Source organism: Rattus norvegicus, chromosome 12, assembly GCF_021556685.1.
Source record: "Rattus norvegicus strain SHRSP/BbbUtx chromosome 12, alternate assembly SHRSP_T2T, whole genome shotgun sequence".
Classification (NCBI taxonomy): domain Eukaryota; kingdom Metazoa; phylum Chordata; class Mammalia; order Rodentia; family Muridae; genus Rattus; species Rattus norvegicus.
The window spans coordinates 18,348,174-18,360,626 of NC_141545.1; the positions used below are offsets into that span (position 1 = coordinate 18,348,174).

The window sequence follows — 12,453 nt, forward strand, 5'->3', positions numbered from 1 at the left end:
AAGCTGACCCTCGCCCACTTAGGTGATCATTATTCCCGTGACATCCACACCCAGAGGGTCCTGGGGTGGGTGGGTGACCCCCAGAATACAGGCCTAGTAACCGAGTCACTGAATGGGATAGTGTCCACAAGGGCGGGGGCTATTCTTGTCCATCTGGGCCTACGGAACCAGCACCCATCGCCAAACTCTTCATCCTCTTCCTCAATCTCGCTTTCTCTCTCGCTCGCTTTTTTTTTCTTCTTCTTTTTTTTTTTTTTTTTTTTTTTTTTGCAAAAGGAGGGGAGAGGGGGTAAAAAAATGCTGCACTGTGCGGCGAGGCCGGTGAGTGAGCGACGCGGAGCCAATCAGCGCCCGCCGTTCCGAAAGTTGCCTTTTATGGCTCGAGTGGCCGCTGTGGCGTCCTATAAAACCCGGCGGCGCAACGCGCAGCCACTGTCGAGTCCGCGTCCACCCGCGAGTACAACCTCCTTGCAGCTCCTCCGTCGCCGGTCCACACCCGCCACCAGGTAAGCAGGGACGTCGGGCCCAGCGGGCCCCAACTTTACCTTGGCCACTACCTCGCTGCAGGATCGTGAGGAACACTCAGAAGGGACACCGTAGAGGGGTGGAGCGTGGTACCGGGCCGCGGAGCGGACACTGGCAAAGCTTAACTTTCCGCCTAGGGTGTAGAGTGTTTGCAGTCGTATTCCCGCGGTGTAGACACTCGTGGGCACGCTCCTGCTTGGTGCGCGGGGCTTGGGGACACACTAGAGTCGCGGTGTGGGCATTTGGAGAGCCGGTGCGGCTTGCGGGTGTTAAGCCGCATCTGTCCACCTTGAGGGGACACAGTATTGGGAGTCAGGCGTTACAATCACGCTTTGATGGCCTATGGGTCTTTGTCCAAACCGGTTTTGCCCATTCGGCTTGGCGGGCGCGGCGGGGCCGGCTCGGCCGGGTGGGGGCTGGGATGCCATTGCGCGTGCGCGCTCTATCACTGGGCATTGGGGCGCGTGCGCGCTGGGGAGGGAACTCTTCCTCTCCCCCTCTTCCGAGTTAAGAGTTGCGCGTGCGTATTGAGACTAGGAGCGCGGCCGCCCCGGGTTGGGCGAGGGCGGGGCCGTTGCCCGGAAGGGGCGGGGTCGTAGCGGCTAGGGCGCCTGCTCGCGCTTCCTGCTGGGTGTGGTCGCCTCCCGCGCGCGCACTAGCCGCCCGTCGCCTCAGTGTAGGCGGGGCCTGTGCCCGTTTGGGGAGGGGGCGGAGGCCTGGCTTCCTGCCGTGGGTCCGCCTCCGGGCCAGCGTTTGCCTTTTATGGTAATAATGCGGCTGTCCTGCGCTTCCTTTGTCCCCTGAGCTTGGGCGCGCGCCCCCTGGCGGCTCGAGGCCGCGGCTTGCCGGAAGTGGGCAGGGCGGCAGCGGCTGCTCTTGGCGGCTCCGCGGTGACCATAGCCCTCTTTTGTGCCTTGATAGTTCGCCATGGATGACGATATCGCTGCGCTCGTCGTCGACAACGGCTCCGGCATGTGCAAGGCCGGCTTCGCGGGCGACGATGCTCCCCGGGCCGTCTTCCCCTCCATCGTGGGCCGCCCTAGGCACCAGGTAAGTGACCCTTTACTTTGGGAGTGGCAGCCCTAGGGTTTTCTTGGGGGTCGATGCCAGTGCTGAGAACGTTGTTCTCCTCCGCAGGGTGTGATGGTGGGTATGGGTCAGAAGGACTCCTACGTGGGCGACGAGGCCCAGAGCAAGAGAGGCATCCTGACCCTGAAGTACCCCATTGAACACGGCATTGTCACCAACTGGGACGATATGGAGAAGATTTGGCACCACACTTTCTACAATGAGCTGCGTGTGGCCCCTGAGGAGCACCCTGTGCTGCTCACCGAGGCCCCTCTGAACCCTAAGGCCAACCGTGAAAAGATGACCCAGGTCAGTATCCTGGGTGACCCCTCCCCTCTATTGGGCCAACTTCTCAGCCACGCCCTTTCTCAATTGTCTTTCTTCTGCCATTCTCCCATAGGACTCTCTTCTATGAGCTGAGTCTCCCTTGGAACTTTGCAGTTTCTGCTCTTTCCCAGATGAGGTCTTTTTTTTCTCTCGATCGCCTTTCTGACTAGGTGTTTTAAACCCCTACAGTGCTGTGGGTGTAGGTACTAACAATGGCTCGTGTGACAAAGCTAATGAGGCTGGTGATAAATGGCCTTGGAGTGTGTATTCAGTAGATGCACAGTAGGTCTAAATGGAGCCCCTGTCCTGATACTCCCAGCACACTTAACTTAGCTGTGTTCTTGCCCTCTTTGCATGTCTCACTCAAATCTATCCTTACAGTCTCACCTGCCCTGAGTGTTTCTTGTGGCTTTAGGAGCTTGACAATACTGTATTCCTTTCTCTACAGATCATGTTTGAGACCTTCAACACCCCAGCCATGTACGTAGCCATCCAGGCTGTGTTGTCCCTGTATGCCTCTGGTCGTACCACTGGCATTGTGATGGACTCCGGAGACGGGGTCACCCACACTGTGCCCATCTATGAGGGTTACGCGCTCCCTCATGCCATCCTGCGTCTGGACCTGGCTGGCCGGGACCTGACAGACTACCTCATGAAGATCCTGACCGAGCGTGGCTACAGCTTCACCACCACAGCTGAGAGGGAAATCGTGCGTGACATTAAAGAGAAGCTGTGCTATGTTGCCCTAGACTTCGAGCAAGAGATGGCCACTGCCGCATCCTCTTCCTCCCTGGAGAAGAGCTATGAGCTGCCTGACGGTCAGGTCATCACTATCGGCAATGAGCGGTTCCGATGCCCCGAGGCTCTCTTCCAGCCTTCCTTCCTGGGTAAGTTGTAGTCTCATCCCTTCTCCATCTAAAGGTGACCAATGCTGGAGGCCACACTGTAAGTCTGATCTCTCTTGCTTTTCCTTTCAGGTATGGAATCCTGTGGCATCCATGAAACTACATTCAATTCCATCATGAAGTGTGACGTTGACATCCGTAAAGACCTCTATGCCAACACAGTGCTGTCTGGTGGCACCACCATGTACCCAGGCATTGCTGACAGGATGCAGAAGGAGATTACTGCCCTGGCTCCTAGCACCATGAAGATCAAGGTAAGCAGCCTTAGCCTGGACCCATAGTGGGGTGTGGTCAGCCCTGTAGTTGTAGCCAACTCTCTTGGCTTAAGGAACAACCCAGCATCCAGAATGCTCACAATCACTGTCTTGCTTTCTTCAGATCATTGCTCCTCCTGAGCGCAAGTACTCTGTGTGGATTGGTGGCTCTATCCTGGCCTCACTGTCCACCTTCCAGCAGATGTGGATCAGCAAGCAGGAGTACGATGAGTCCGGCCCCTCCATCGTGCACCGCAAATGCTTCTAGGCGGACTGTTACTGAGCTGCGTTTTACACCCTTTCTTTGACAAAACCTAACTTGCGCAGAAAAAAAAATGAGACATTTGGCATGGCTTTATTGTTTTTTTGTTTTTTGTTTTTGTTTTTTTTAAATTTTTTTTTTAAAAAGGTTTTTTTTTTTTGTTTTGTTTTGGCGCTTTTGACTCAGGATTTAAAAACTGGAACGGTGAAGGCGACCGCAGTTGGTTGGAGCAAACATCCCCCAAAGTTCTACAATGTGGCTGAGGACTTTGATTGTACATTGTTTTTTGTTTTTGGTTTTTTTAATAGTCACTCCAAGTATCCACGGCATAGATGGTTACAGGAAGTCCCTCACCCTCCCAAAAGCCACCCCCAACTCCTAAGGGGAGGATGGCTGCATCCATGCCCTGAGTCCACACCGGGGAAGGTGACAGCATTGCTTCTGTGTAAATTATGTACTGCAAACATTTTTTTAAATCTTCCGCCTTAATACTTCATTTTTGTTTTTAATTTCTGAATGGTCAGCCATTGTGGCCTGCCCCTTTTTTTTGTCCCCCCAACTTGATGTATGAAGGCTTTGGTCTCCCTGGGAGTGGTTTGAGGTGTTGAGGCAGCCAGGGCTGGCCTGTACACTGACGTGAGACCGTTTTAATAAAAGTGCACACCTTACAAACAAGTTTGTGGCTCTGTGGCTTCTGCTGGGTGTGGGGAGCAGGCTGGGTGGGTGTGGAACTCCACGTGGGGGAGGGGAATTTAGGGTGGGCTAGGCCTTGCCTGATAGCTAGTGGGAGGGCTAAAGGATCATGATCTTTAATGAGGTCTCATAAATACCCCACCTTCGGTCTTGAGGGAGGGTGAGGAGTTGGGAAGGTATCTCCCTGACACCTAGGCCAAGCTGGCCTCATCAACCCTACTTTCCTCAGCCAGGGGAGGTCCACATCCTCCCACCTGCATAGCTTTTGCTGGATTTCTAGAGTCAAGCCCCAATGCTTTTCTGACTGCAAGAATGAGTGGGAGGTGAAAGCAATCTTGGCTGCCCTTCCCTAATCCAGAGCTGTGACTGACCACAAAGTTGAAGCGCATGGCTTCCTTCCCAGGGATGGGCATCGTTTCCCTGGGACTGTGGAGAGCCTAAGACGAAGGGTCACCTATATATAACAAGCTGCTAAGATGGGGGAAAAGGGTCATCTGAAAATAAGTCCCTTTGGGGTAGAAATACCTTCCACATGGCACAGCTCTAGCCCCTGTCAATGGTGATCCCTAGGTTTAGATGCCACAAGTTAACTCCAACCTGGACTATTTGTTTACACATGCACAACCACATACTGTGGTTAAGAATCCTAGTCATCTCCATCCCCCACACCCCTATTAATCCACTCATCTGTACACAGCCATCAGTACATCTAGCTGCTTACCTGCCCCAGCTGTTATTCAACAACCATGTGGGCAATACAGAAACCAAACCAGATAGGCACCTGCCTTCAGGAAGTGTCCAATGTTTCACCATACATTGAGCATGAATTCCTGTAAGTGGAGGCAAATGCATACACAAACAGGTGTGGGGCTGGAGATGTGGTTTAGCTGACTAAGGCTAACTTCAGAGAGACAGAGCTGGTACTAAAGAACACTGGATGGTGATCCCATGTGATGTGGTCTCAGTAGTGTAGATAGCAAAGTCCAAGGGTCAGATGTGGTCGATAACCTGTCATCCTATCTGAGGCTAAGGCAAGGCTGAAGGCAGCTTGGACTATATAATGACACCCGGGGTTAATGAGTCCATAAACCTGGTATTTCAGAGCTGAATGGGGGAGGTAGAGTACAAGGCCATCCCTATCTTATGCTGACTTTGAGACCAGTATGGGATACATGGTAAAAGGCCTTAGACCAAGCCTAAGTAAACTACCTCAGGTGATGACAAAACTCAAGAAATTTGATTCTTTTCTTTCAATCAGGCGGGGCACTTGAGAAGAGGCAGAGAGAGAGATGTGTGAGTTCGAGGTCAGCCTGCTTTATGTAGTAAGTTCCAGGACAGCCAGAGCTGTCCATAGTGACAGACAGCCATAGTGAGACCTTGCTGCAAAAAGAGACAAAAGACACAGACCAGGGCAGAGTGGCTGGAGGAGAGTGACCAGGCTGGACAGGGCAAGTGTCGGTTGAAATCTAGGGTTGATTGGGGACAAAGCTGGGAGACAAAACACTTATCTCCCCGTAGGACAGAACAGGGCACAGGTTGGTTGCCAAGTCGCCATTTGAGAAATGGACACACAAGCAGCAGCTGAGGCTCCTTCAATCTTTGCCATTAAAGGATCAGAAGTGTAGCCTCCAGAGTATCCAGTGCAGCCTCTGGTCCCGCCCCCTTTCCTCCTGGGTCCAGCAGGCAAACTGGCTATTCAAGGCCAGGCTCCAACAAAGCCTGTCACTGTGCATGGCTTTTTTTTTTTTTTTTTGGTACTAGAGGTTGTATTAGTACCTGGGCCTCACATTCCAGAGCAGTCTACCTTCAACCCTTTTCTGATCCTCCTGCCTCCAGCTCCTGAATGCTTCTCCCCAAACTTCCAGTACTATAGCAATAACAACAACGACGACAATAGCTGTAGTTCAGTTGACTGAGTTCTTGCCTATCGATCCCAAAGCCCTGTGTTTGATCCCCAGCAGGCACGGTCCAGGTCATCCTTGGCTACATAGTGAATTAGAGGCCAGCCTGGGCTACATGGAGACATTGTCTCAAAACAAAAACAAAGTACGGTGAGTGGTCTAAATATCAAACATTCCCCCTAACCTTGATTCTTTGCTTTCCAGAAATGTAAACATTTCGTTCTATACTCGGCAGCTTCTGTTCTGTGTCCCTCCTCCATCTGTAAGAGGCCAGTTTCGCCTTTGCAGACTCTATCCCAGTTGGCTCTGGCTTTTTCAGGTCACCGGATCCCCTGTGAGGCAGCTCTGACCTTAATATTCACCTTTGAAGACTTGAATCCCACACTTCTCCAACAGGCCACCCAAATCTTGTGCCAACCAAGGTGGAATTCCAGATCTTCCTTCTTGGAGCCCCATGAAGATGCCAGAGGGATTTGCCCACAGTCGTCGAGATCGTGGCAAGAATTGAACACCTGCCAGGTGAGGGAGGGCAGGCTGGCAGAGCATCCAACAGTTTAGTACCAGAAGAAGGGCAATGCAAGGGACCGAGTGCAAGCGTGGTCCTCCCATGGCACACAGCATCTGACCATTTGGTAGTCACTTAACAGACAGGGGCAGGAACCGTTCACGGCCACACCACTGACTAGATCTTCAGTCTGTCACTTATTACCCAACAAAGTGTGAGTATGTGTGTGTGTGTCAGTGTGTGTCTGTGTGTGTGTTTGTGTTTGTGCGAGTGCTCGAGGGACAGTGTGCTATAGACAGTCTTGTGTAGTGTGAGCTCATACTAAATACAGCATATAGCAGAGACTGATTTGGGTCAGGATGGTACAGGGCTTCCTGTATGGGGGAGGTAGAAAGGAGGATTAGAAGTTCAAATTCAACCTTAGATATGTAAGACTGCCTCAAGAGAGCAGAAAAAACCAAACCAACAAAAAGGAGGTGAATTCTCACCATGTAGCCCTAGACGGTCTAAAACCGTGAACCAAGCAGGCCCCTCACTGGAGGGGCGAGCATCCTGCATTAAACCACATCCCCCACCAGTGAAGGTTACTCTTAGTGCTCAGTTCTCTGTGGGACTTAAGTCTATTTAAACTTAGATTTAGCAGAACAGAGAAATTCAGTTCTTCAGTCACACAACTGCATTACAAGCGTGCGATAGCTGACATCTGGGGGGCTGGGGAAATAGCTTAGTGGGTAAAGCGTTCAGTGAACAACCGTGAAAAACTAAATTTGGATACCCAGATATTTCAAGCCAGACATTGCAAACATCTGTAATCCCAGCCTCCCACAGTCAGATGGGAGGGAGAGGCAGGAGAATCCCTTTAAGTTCAGGCCAACTGTCAAGGTTTACACAGTAGCAAACAAGAGAGCCTGTCTCAAACAAGGTAGAAAGGACACCCAAGTAACCTCCACATGTGCGTTCATGTATGTGCACGCACACTCGTGCGCGCGCGCGCGCGCGCGCACACACACACACACACACACACACACACTCCTTTTGTTTGTTTTTTCAAGACAAGGTTTCTCTATGTATCCTTGGCTGTCCTGGAACTCAATCCATAGACCAGGCTGGCCTTGAACTTGAGATCTGCCTGCTTCTACCTTCTGAGTGCTGGGATCGTGCACAATCATACCTGGCCAAAAGCCCCATTTTGAATTTTTTTCATTGTTTTATGTGCAAGGGATTACATATGAGGGTAAGTATGTATGTATGTGTGTGTGTGCAGATCAGAGGACAATTTGTGGGAGTTGGTTTCCTCCTTCTATTATGTGGGTCCTGAGATAGAACTGAGGCCATCAAACGTTGCAGTAAACACATTAGCCTTCTGAACCTGGGTACCTGTGCTCCCCCAGCTTTAAAAAAATAAATTAATTGTATGTGGCCTGGTGGCAAAGCGCTTCCCCAGTGTATATGAGTTCCTGAGTCTGCACCCAGCACTGAGGGCAAAACATGTTCTCCAGTGCAGTTTTTAGGTGCACAGTGAGATCCAAGGGAAAGCACTGAGAGTTCCCGTGTGGAGCCTGTCCTCATCCACCCACAGCCGCCCCCACTGCCAGCATGGGGAAGCTGGGTGCTCCATTTGTTACAAACGATGAGTCTGCATTCATGCCTCCTTTCTTGTCGGCGTGCAGAGGCTGCTGGGTGCACTGGGGTTCCCTCTGGATGATGTACCCCTGTAGGTTTGCACACTTCTAGTGACCAAAGCTGACCACTGTAGGGACTGACAATAGACTAGTCACCAGAGGGAAAAATTGTCTGTCTGGGTTTTGGGCTAGAAGCAATGGTTCAGCAGTTAAAGAGCACTGGCTGCTTTTGCGGAAGATTCAGGTTTGAGTCCTACATGGTGGCTCACAACTGTCTGTAACTCCAGTCCCAGGAGATCTGAGACCATCCTTTAACCCCTGTGGGCACTACATGCGTGTGATACACAGATACACGTGCAGGCAAGACATCCATACCCATGTGAATGTCTCTGTGTGTGTGTGTGTGTGTGTGTGTGTGTGTGTGTGTGTGTGTGTGTGTGCATGTGCAGGGGCCTGAGGCCAGAAGAGGGTGTCAGATCTTCGGAAACTGGAACTACATGTGGCTGTAGGTGCTGGGAACCAAACTCAGGTTCTCCAGAAAATCAGCACACACTCTGTCAACTACTGGACGATCTCTTTGGCGTCCTGGAAATAATTTTTAAAAACATCTGTTTTTGAGACAGGATCTTTGTAGCTTTGGCTGGCTTGAAACTCATTATGTAGACAGGCTGGCCTTGAATTCAAAGCGATCCACTGTGAAGCACCTCCGATTTGGCATAGAACATACTCAGACACCGAATTCTCACCACAGAGAAGGTTTACTATCCTGAAGGGACAGTGGGGGGGTTGGGGGGGGCTGGGCTGGACAAAGAGAAGTGAGTTTTTAAGGAGAAAACGGGGCGGTCTGTGCTGGGGTGAGGTGGGAAGTCCTGATTAGATATTCTAGTCGTTGTAACCAAATAATGAATTTTGATTGCTGGACCTTGGTGTTTTGATAGTTGGACCTTGGAGTTTTAGTCAGGAAGTGGCCAAATAGGGGAATAGTCCTTGGTGCCTAGCTTTAAGAATCTGATAGTTTAGCAAGGGAGGGGCAAGACCAATGCCATGTTTGCTGTGCTTGGACCTGTCCTTCACACTGGGTGGAGAGAGGGCTCAGTGGTTAAGAACACTGGCTGTTCTTCCAAAGGACCCAGATTCAGTTCTCAGCAAGCGTATGGTTTCTTTTATAGTGCACTTTTGTAAAAATCTAAATTAATTAACCTTTTATGTCAAGTAGTGTATTTTGATTTCTAACTTTTTGGTTGTTTATGTTTAGTGTGTATAAATATTATTTGGGCTAGTAAATCTGGACTATGCTCAAGGTCATGGAAATGTCAAATATGTATATAGCCAAGACTAATGCGGCTGCTAGGGGGTAGGGCTGAGAAGTGTCTAAGCAGATACAAAATGGAGTCAGGACAAGACGGGATGGCATTACCTAAGTCACTTCAAGGCAGACTAGTGTTTGCACGTGAAGACCAGAGAACAATTTATTTTTTCCTTCTTTTATGTGGGTTCTGAGCCACCTTGGCAGCCCAACTCTCTTTTTCTTTTCTTTTTTTTTTTTTTTTTGGAGCTGGGGACCGAACCCAGGGCCTTGCGGTTGCTAGGCAAGCGCTCTACCGCTGAGCTAAATCCCCAACCCCTGTCAGCCCAACTCTCTTTTGTTTTTTGTTTTTTTTCACCTCACAAGATACTCCCAGAGAGGACCTCTATCACTGATCCCCACCCAGGCTGGTGATATCTTTGTAGTATGTCACAGGCTTGGCTTTTCTCAGAATGTCCTTGAGTTGGAATCCAGTGCCACCATGGGATCCTTTTCTAATTAGCTTCCTTTGGTACATAATGTGTCTCCAGGTTTGATGGCACTCGTCTGTGAGTCCAGCACTTGGGAAGCAGAGGCAGGAGGAGCTGGCATTGGAGGCCAGTTTGAACTACATAGTAAGTAAGCTTCAGGTCAGTCTAAGCTTTATGATACCCTAGCCAAAAAAAAAAAAAAAAAAAAAATTTGGAAAGGGCTTGCAAGAAGGCTCAGTGAGGGGTTGGGGATTAAGCTCAGTGGTAGAGCGCTTGCCTAGCAAGCGCAAGGCCCTGGGTTTGGTCCCCAGCTCTGGAAAAAAAAAAAGAAAAGAAAAAAAAAAAAAAAAGAAGGCTCAGTGAACAAAAGCATTTGCCACGCAAGCTTAATGAAGTGACTACAGCCCCCCAAAAAAATGTGGCCGATGGAGAAAACTGACTCACTTCCCAGGTGCACTTCTTGCCTATACATATCACAGCACACACACACGCGCGGCACACACACACACGCGCGCACACACACACACACACATACACACAGTAAAATAAGAAACGTAATTAAGAGAGAAGCGGTGGCAGGACAATGGAGGCTGATGTAAAGATGTAAAGATCTCGCTCTGTGTATTTACAGATTCTGTAAGTATAAGACAGAAGTAATCTGATGCTGAGAAAGGAAGGTCTCGGATTCTGCAAAGGGCCTGGGAGAGAAAGCATTAATGAATTTTTGTGTCCTAGAATCGCTCCTACCATCGTCTTCATGAAAGAAATTTTTCTGGTTTCGGGGAACTCTGGAGAAGAATAGGCAGAAAGATTGTAAGAACCAGTGCAGGGGTTGGGGATTTAGCTCAGTGGTAGAGCGCTTGCCTAGCAAGCACAAGGCCCTGGGTTCGGTCCCCAGCTCTGGAAAGAAAAAAAAAAAAAAAAAAAAAAAGACTGTGGCAGCGTGCACAGGACCTACAAAGGTCTGGACCTAAAAGTGACTGTGGAATTGGACACAAATCCACATCCCTAACCCAGAAGCTATAACCACTCACAAATGAAAACTGAGTCTCACTGAATATAAAAACCACTCTTACAGCCAGGATCCATAGAGAACAGTAAATGAGCAACACAAAGCCAAGCCAATCATAATTTTGTTTTCTTGTTTTTATTTTTAAATATTTTATTCTTTGTTTTGTTTTTGTGTTGTTTGGTTTGCTTTATTTTTGTCTCACAGTGCTTTTCTGTATTTTGTTCTTCACTTATTTTCCTCTTATAGGTATTTTGCTTAAATATTATTGTCGCCAATTTTGTATCTTAAGTGATATCTATGTTTGTCAATGTATGTGTGCATGTGTGTGCGTGTGCGTGTGTGATCTATATGTGTTTCCTTTGTTTTTTCCTTGATTCTTTGTTGTTTTTTTTTTTTCTTTTTTTTTTTCTTTCAGAGCTGGGGACCGAACCCAGGGCCTTGTGCTTGCTAGGCAAGTGCTCTACCGCTGAGCTAAATCCCCAACACCTGATTCTTTGTTTTTATTCTTTTTTATTCTTTTGTTTTTCTTTTAGATGTCTGTTTTCTAATGACTGAGAACAAGAAAAGATGTGGATTTGAGTGTGTTCCCAGTAAGGAGGATCTGGGAGGATGTGAGGGCAGAGAAACCATTATCAGAATATATTGTACAAAATGATCTATTTTCAATTTAAAAAAAAAAGAAAAAAAAAGAAACGTAATTAAAAATTAAAAAGGGGGGTTGGGGATTTAGCTCAGCGGTAGAGCGCTTGCCTAGCAAGCTCAAGGCCCTGGGTTTGGTCCCCAGCTCCGAAAAAAAAGAAAAGAAAAAAAAATTAAAAAAAAAAATTAAGGGGTTGGGGATTTAGCTCAGTGGTAGAGCGCTTGCCTAGGAAGCGCAAGGCCCTGGGTTCGGTCCCCAGCTCCGAAAAAAAGAACCAAAAAAAAAAAAAAAATTAAAAAGGGGGCTGGAGCGATGGCTCACTGGTTAAAAGCACTGACTACTCTTCCAGAGGTTCTGAGTTCAAATCCCAGCAACCACATGGTGGCTCACAACCATCTGTAATGGGATCTGATGCCCTCTGCTGGTATGTCTGAAGACAGCTACAGTGTACTTATATGTACTAAATAAATCTTTTAACAAAAAAAATTAAAAAGGAAGAAATTGTTGTGTGTTGATGGTAGTGGTGGGAGATGGAGACGAGAAGTACGTTTGTGGCCGCCTTTATCTGGCACAGTGAGAACCAGCTGAAGTCCAGCGAACAGGCTCTCTCAGTGGCTCCGCCCAACCCCTGTGCCAGGCCCCACCCACCCCTCTCTACGGCTTCCTATTGCTTGTTGGTTTTCTCTCTGTAGTAGATGCTAAACTGGAGGGTTTAACTAGGGGCTTCAAACCCAGATTCCTGCTGTATTCATATTTTGATTAATTTTTATAATTATTATTTTAATTATGTGTTCCAAGGAGGTAAGAAGGGTATATTAGTCCTAAAACACACTATGTAGCCCAGGCTGGCTTCAAACTCACTATATAGCCTAGGATAACCTTGAACTGCTGCAGGTCCCCCTGCCTCCATTTGGTTTGGTTTATATAGTGCTGGGGCCAGAACCCCAGGTTATGTACCTGCTA

The 12,453-nt window shown here is 48.8% G+C and overlaps 1 protein-coding gene across 1 annotated transcript; it reads left to right on the top strand.

Annotated features, from left to right (window-relative positions):
• Positions 1-434: 434 nt before the first annotated feature.
• Positions 435-3,405, top strand: Actb (actin, beta). The gene is given in 6 exon segments (NM_031144.3): positions 435-506; positions 1,447-1,575; positions 1,663-1,902; positions 2,369-2,807; positions 2,898-3,079; positions 3,204-3,405. Coding segments are annotated over 5 exon segments (1,128 nt in total). The 5' UTR covers positions 435-506; positions 1,447-1,452; the 3' UTR covers positions 3,348-3,405.
• Positions 3,406-12,453: the final 9,048 nt, after the last annotated feature.